Genomic DNA, 6629 nt, shown 5'->3' with positions numbered 1-6629 from the left:
ATGGACATAATAGAATTTGAGTAAAAATTAAAAAGGACGTTCCACGTTTGACTATTTATTAAAAAATTGACTATTTTAATTTAATTAAAATTACTATATATAAAAGTTAACTATTTATTATAATACTCTTTGTCGGTCCAAATTACTTAAACTTCATTAAAATCAACTATAATAACTATCTTAAGTAATTCTACATAGTTGTTGAATTTTATACTCTAAAATTTAAGTCCTAAATATTATTATATTATTTAAATTGCATTAAAATTATTTTAAATTGATATAAATGATTACATCATTTTAAAATAATTATGATAACGATAAAGTAGCAGTATTTATATTTATTATATATTATAGCAATTAATTGTAATTGGTGTAATACATAAAACACAATATTGTAATAATTATTTTGTAGCTATATATGCTATTTTAATTAGCCGTAGCTGCTATATCAATATTGAAATAAAACATATTATACGATGAAGTGTCCATTTAAGATCCATTTAAGTCGATGAGGAAGGCTTTCTTGATGGATTAAATTAGTTGTCTTATCTTATGTCCATTTCCATTTGATTAATTTCAAAAGATTTCACATATCGTCGCAAAGTCCGGTCCTATTGGTCGTGCCAGATTTCATTGTCGCCTCGCACGATCTGTCCAACTGTTACAAAAGAAGTTTCGTTGCGATATATAGGTTTACGTATCGGCCCCGTTATTCATAAGTCGTTCCGATTCTCATTCCCGACGGCGGACGGCGCCGTCTCTCCAACTCCGCCGTTCTTCTCCCTGATAGGTGGTCGTTATCACATATTAACGGCGTTGCGGTGACGCCGTATAGCGCACACGCTCGCGTGCGATTCCGTCGTAGCGCTTCCAACTTCCTCTGTATAAAAAAACCCGCCCCTTTCTTAGCCCGAACTCTTTACTGAGAGAGGGCAAAATAAGCCTCAATTTCGCAGAAATCTCACCGGAATCTCCAGATCCGGCGGTGAAGCCTCCTGTAAATCTCACTCCTTCGAGATCCATCGTGCTCACCCTCTTTCTCCGGGAACTGAGTCGTTCTCCGGCGGGTCTCCGCCGGAAGGAAGTGGTGGTGAAGTCTCGTTTCTTTCTTCGTCGTTGTTCTTGCGAGCGTCTTGCAAAGCCCTAGTTGTTGATGGGGTTTTCTCTCTACCCGATCAAGACTTCGACGCGTCTTCTGTGGAGTACCAGCTTCTTCCGTCATAAGACCATCTGTTTGATCGCCTTCTTCTCCTTCTTCTTCTAAATCGATCTAGATCCCCTTTCGTTCGATCGCCGATAGATCGAGAACTGAGGGAGAAGTGTAAATAGACGGCCGATCGCTCCTGATTCAAGGTAAGAAAATGAGTTCCCGCCGTCTGATCTTCGATTCGTCTTCCTCTTCCACCTCCCGCGGCCGCTTGATCTTCTTGAGCAGTCCGAGCTCGGTCTTTTCAGGTACTGGTTATGACCTCTTGTTGATTTTTGGATTGGGGTTCCAATTTATGGTTTATCAGCATATTATGTTGGAATCACAAGGGGTGAAATCGGTGGTGATGGGCGCAGGGCACGATGCCAGCAAGAGACCACGGTTTTTCACGTCACAGGACGAGATCTACGAGGAGTATTACGAGGAGCTCCTGCCGGAGAAGAAGCGCCGCCTCACTTCGGAGCAGGTATGAACGAAGCAAACAAACCTGTATCATTGTACCTAACTGCCTTGTCATTGGTTGTCACTGTGGGCCCAACATGTGGCGGCCCATGAGTATATATCTTTGCATTCCTGAATCTGCTTTATGTACTTTGCACCAAAAGTTTTTCGGGTTTCCGTTGTCATTTAGCCATCGATAGAGAGGAAGAGGGCAAAATAATCGAGACTATTGTTTGTCGAGTAAACAAGAAACTAGAAAAACGTTACTTTTGAGTAAAGTTTATTGGAGCTTAGTTCCTTGTTACCATATAGAAAGTTAATTTCTTTCAAATAAAATTATATAATAAACCTCAATTGTTTGAAATTCGTTGCTGATTTTCCTTGTTTGCTCGAGCTTTCAATGTTACTTAATTTGTGAAAGAGAAAAAAATGTAAAAGAAATACTATAGGGCTTTGCTTGTCCCCACCTCTGAAATTTCAATTTCAATTTCAATTTCAATTTTAATTAATTGAAGTGGTTCTATTAGTATGAGTTTTTCACAATCTGAAACAAAGCTGTCTGCGTTAATTTATATCAAATTGGAACTGAATACAAACTATGGGGTCTTCTTCTCTGAAATTGATGGAGCAAGTGATTTTCTTGTACAAAAATATAATTTTTATGAGACTGGGAAATTGTTTTGGATGTCTGATTGCGAAGATATGGCGGAATTAATTACTTTTACTTTAAAGTTTAAATTAGGCTATAAAAATTAGTTTTGCTTGAACACCGATCGAGAGTAATATTGTTTTTAATTAACAAATAGATATGCATGTTGGAGCGGAGCTTTGAGGAGGAGAACAAGCTGGAGCCGGAGCGCAAGAGCGAGCTTGCTAAGAAATTAGGGCTACAACCGAGGCAGGTGGCGGTGTGGTTCCAGAACCGTCGTGCTCGGTGGAAGAACAAGCAGGTGGAGAATGACTACGATTGTCTGAAGGCCTCTTATGATGCGCTCGTCCTCGACCATGATGCCGTTCGCAAGGACAACGAACGCTTGCGTTGTCAGGTGAATTATTCCTCTTTCTCTCTCTGTGGCATCTGTTTCAGTTCATTCAGCTTATAATTTACAACTTGTTAACATGTTTACTTAGATTGTAAATTTTTTTTGTAAATTCATGAGAGACAAGGTCAAACCAGTATAGTGATCACAAATCAAATCATACATCTTTCGTTTGCTGGGTTAGTTTTGTATTGAGAAGAACTACGGCTTGTATCATCTGGTCTTTTAGGCATATTCATCACCATCCACAGTGGCTGTAAAATGACCGTAATAGCCTTATTTTGTCAACTTAGATACTGTTTTATCTTTTTTAGTAGGTCACAAATGGATACCTCGTCAGCTGATTGGTTGCTCCGCTCAACGTGCTGTATATACACGGCAACACATATGAAATTTAGAAACAGTAGGACTCATCACCATATTAGGTTACTAAAACATCTAGGATTTAGTCAAGGTCAGAACTTATCATCTAGTGATGATAATTTATTCTGTTGACACTGTATTTGAAAATAGAAAAAAGTCAGGCTTGTCATATTACTGAATTAATAACCCAAAAGGCATGGCTGGCACTTCGTTCTTCTTTATTTAATGAGTCATGTTAGCTGAATGTCTTTGTCACCCTAAGAGGAATCCTTGGATCTATTCTTGATGGTCTGATTCTAGCTTCACCACTGTTGATCATCAGTTAGAGACAAAAATCCTTGGTGCTCGATTTTTGTCTAAAACGACATTCCAACTGCTGATCTGGACACCAGGCAAAAAAAAAAAAAAAAAACCTATCTTTTCCTCATTGCTTGATTGAGCAGAGCTCTATCTTGCTTTGGATTTAGGATGACTTTTTGATCTATTTAACGGGACTCCCATCAATCTTGTTGAAATATCACCTCTCTGTAAGGGACCGACAAGAGGATGTGCTCCATATCCTCTCAATTCAAATTGATAAAAGTCTACTCTCAATTCAGTTAATTATGCTTCCAATAATTAGTCGAACTACCAAAAAGGAAGTTTGATAACATATGGACATTATTCATCTCACATAACTTGCAGGTGAGCTTTCTACTGGAAAAGTTGCAAGCAAATGATCAGCAAGGGGCATCTGGAGTCACCGTTCTGTCGCCAGATGATCAGGCAGCATTGGGTGCTGATCCGATGGCCCTGAATTTCCAGAAGAAGGTGGACGACCTTCTGAGCACGGGAAGTGGTGCACACGCAGCGGTGACAGCCATCGGAGAGCCTCATCTCCCTGTGGAGGAGTCCTTGCTCCCGGAAAGTGGCCACCCTGTTGGACCATCAGACGCTGGCACCCATTCTGAGGACGACATTAGCAATGAGGGCTGCAGCTATTATCCCAACAGCGTCTTTACAAATCGTCAGCAACTGCAACAGCAAGATGTGCAGTTGGATGAATGGCTGGGTTGTGTGGAAAGCATTTTCTTCCACTAGGAAATACGATCGTATTCAGTCATGATTAGTGTCGATGAGTTGATCTGTGTTGTTGTACGTGTGTAATAATACTTGTTGTACAATGCGTGGGGATCATTATATGTTTGGACTGCATGCTACCGAGTGCATAAGACCTCAATGGCTCGTTTGTGTTGAACATTTGTCCTAAGAAGGTTACTTTGCCACTGTTACTCACTGATTGTTGTCCATCTTGATCATAATCTTTGTTCTTTTATCAAATCAAATTATCCATATCATAAGTATTATCATGAGTATTTAGAGTCCACTAAATGAATCATAATCAGGTTTAGCATGCCTTGACAATTTGAGTTAATCGTTTTAATAAATTAATGAAGCATAGTCTATGACCAAGTATGATGTAAGATGATTCATCAATTAGTTGTCACAGAGAATCTGAAGGAACAAAGGCATACTTTCTTCTCTTGAGAATTAGTGAAACCACATTCAAAACAAAAGGATTGAAATCAAAATCCAGCATCTGATATGGATTTGGCACATCAACTAAATTTGCCAACAGAAAGAAATATAACAGACATATGAAGTTCATGTATCCCTACTACTTCTAATCCATGACAAGTACCCACCAGGCGAACTACTATCCAAAGACACTGGGAGTTTTCCTTTATTGTTAGTCCACTGCCAGATTTTTGACTCTGAGAAACTCTCACCTCTACTTCCTAAACCCAGTTTATTCCTCTCTAAAACCTTCGTGACATTCGTGTTTGTATGATTCTCATTCAGTCGCCTGGTTCCCTTTGCGTAGCCATTCGTGACATGAACACTGTTTAGAGAAACTTGGAGATTCGTCGCAGCGACAACATATTGATAAGAGCCCATGGAAAAGCACCTCCTTGTAGCATTATTGCTAGTCTCTCCTTCCTCCCTTCCTACAACGCCAGCAGCAATGCCGCCGCCACCATCAACAACACCTCTAGTGCCAAAGTTCTTGAATTTTCCTAGCCTCACTGAAAACACTCTCTTTTCCATGTTAGTTTCAGGGGCTTCTGATTCTTGTGGAAATTCATCCTCTTCCCCTGGCAACTCAAAATCGAAAATTGGATTTTCAATCGGGAGGCCGGGCACGAAGAGTGCCCCTCGGCACAGAGGGCAAGTAGAATTAGAAAGTAGCCATGTGTCTATGCAATTGATGTGGAAAGCATGGCCACACGTCGGCAAAAGCCTGAGCTTGTCTTCCTGAGCAAATTCACAGAGGCAGACGGCACAATCAAATGGCTCCTTGGATCCAATGATCTCCCTGTAGAAAAAGACTGGCAGTGCATCAATGTAAGTCTGGTCAAGGCCTGAGTCATGGAGGTGGAAGAGTTGCCGAAGCTGCCGTTGGAGTGCATCGGATCCAGCGACTTCTGCAGCGTCTGGTTGGCCGCTCGAGTGCTGGAAGGAGCTGGGAAAAGAGTGCTTCTTGATGACGAATTTCAACAGTAGGTGGAGAAGACCAGCAATGAAGACTACAAGAGCAACAATGACTATGATGAAGAGGAGTACTGGGCTTATCCTACTGCCCGGTGAAGATGGTGCCGGTGAGGAGTCCGATGATGCAACTGGCAGTGAATCTCTCAGAAAGGTACTGAAATTATGCGAAGATTGGTTCTTGGCCTCAGAGATGAGATCAGGAGCTCTTATTGATCTATAGGAGACAGGCATTCTCCTTCCCCAATCTTGGACCAAATCCAAGTCATTTCACCACTTCCTCGAGACTAGAAAGATCATAACCTATTGAAATCAGAAGGCAATTCGTAAACAAAAAGTCCAATAACCAAATTAAAAAATTAGGAAAGAAACACTTCAAAAAAGGCTAGCACCGAAAGGAATGGCACGAAGGCAAGAATCTGGGAAAGAAAAAGGCAGTAGTTTGTCGTAAAGTAGCGAAATCCAAACCAAGGCCCAATCGAACGAAAGGAAGAAAAAAAAAATTGGAAATGATGCGGGAAGTAAACAAAGGAAGAAAGATTAAGCACTTTCGAACCTTTCGAGGTCAGATCCAGTCACGGTATCCGAAGAACCCTCGCTGCTACTCCAGGAGAAAAACGTTCAAACTATCGCTGCAGCAACTCAGCGAAGAGGGCGAGATCTGGGGAGGCAAAGGACCAAACTTTGATGCGAGAGTAACCTCCAGATTGGCTTCTTCTGCATCACGCGGTGGAAGAAACAGATTTGCTTAGGGTTGCAGATTGTCTTCTGCTGCTCTGCTCGCGTCGCGTCGCGTCGCGTCGATCTCCACCGGTTGTTTTTCGGGATTCAGAGAAGAACAGCTGTCTCTCAGTGGCATTTTCCAAATTCTTCCTGCACAGTTTGAAAATGGCATGTGAGGCCCCACAAAATTTATTTATCGTTATCAAGGGACTATTTTGATAACATGCTCGATCATCAATTTTGTCTCTCTTTTTGTTTACATTTTGCAAAATGAACTTATCTCTTAACAAATTCCAACTATAAGAACAAAGAACTCCAATTGCCAC

General features: G+C 40.9%; 2 protein-coding genes across 3 annotated transcripts; one reads left to right on the top strand and one right to left on the bottom strand.

Moving 5' to 3' along the window:
• Positions 1–906: 906 nt before the first annotated feature.
• Positions 907–4326, top strand: LOC122042095 (homeobox-leucine zipper protein HOX16-like). Of its 2 annotated transcripts, none has more exons than XM_042602034.1 (4): positions 907–1455; positions 1564–1673; positions 2455–2694; positions 3736–4326. In XM_042602034.1, the coding sequence occupies exons 1-4, from the start codon at positions 1362–1364 to the stop codon at positions 4129–4131; spliced, it is 840 nt and encodes a 279-aa protein (XP_042457968.1). In that variant the 5' UTR covers positions 907–1361; the 3' UTR covers positions 4132–4326. The 2 variants fall into 2 exon arrangements, with proteins under 2 accessions (XP_042457968.1, XP_042457967.1); XM_042602033.1 differs by having other exon boundaries at positions 1537–1673.
• Positions 4327–4546: 220 nt separating this feature from the next.
• Positions 4547–6424, bottom strand: LOC122042094 (RING-H2 finger protein ATL46-like). Its single transcript, XM_042602031.1, has 2 exons — positions 6137–6424; positions 4547–5883 (listed from the first exon to the last, which is right to left on the bottom strand). The coding sequence occupies exon 2, from the start codon at positions 5812–5814 to the stop codon at positions 4696–4698; it is 1119 nt and encodes a 372-aa protein (XP_042457965.1). The 5' UTR covers positions 5815–5883; positions 6137–6424; the 3' UTR covers positions 4547–4695.
• Between the last annotated feature and the right edge of the window lie 205 nt (positions 6425–6629).

Source organism: Zingiber officinale, chromosome 2A (assembly GCF_018446385.1).
Source record: "Zingiber officinale cultivar Zhangliang chromosome 2A, Zo_v1.1, whole genome shotgun sequence".
Classification (NCBI taxonomy): Eukaryota; Viridiplantae; Streptophyta; class Magnoliopsida; order Zingiberales; family Zingiberaceae; genus Zingiber; species Zingiber officinale.
Note: the sequence above shows the minus strand (reverse complement) of the source record. Positions and strands in the feature narration are given on the sequence as shown.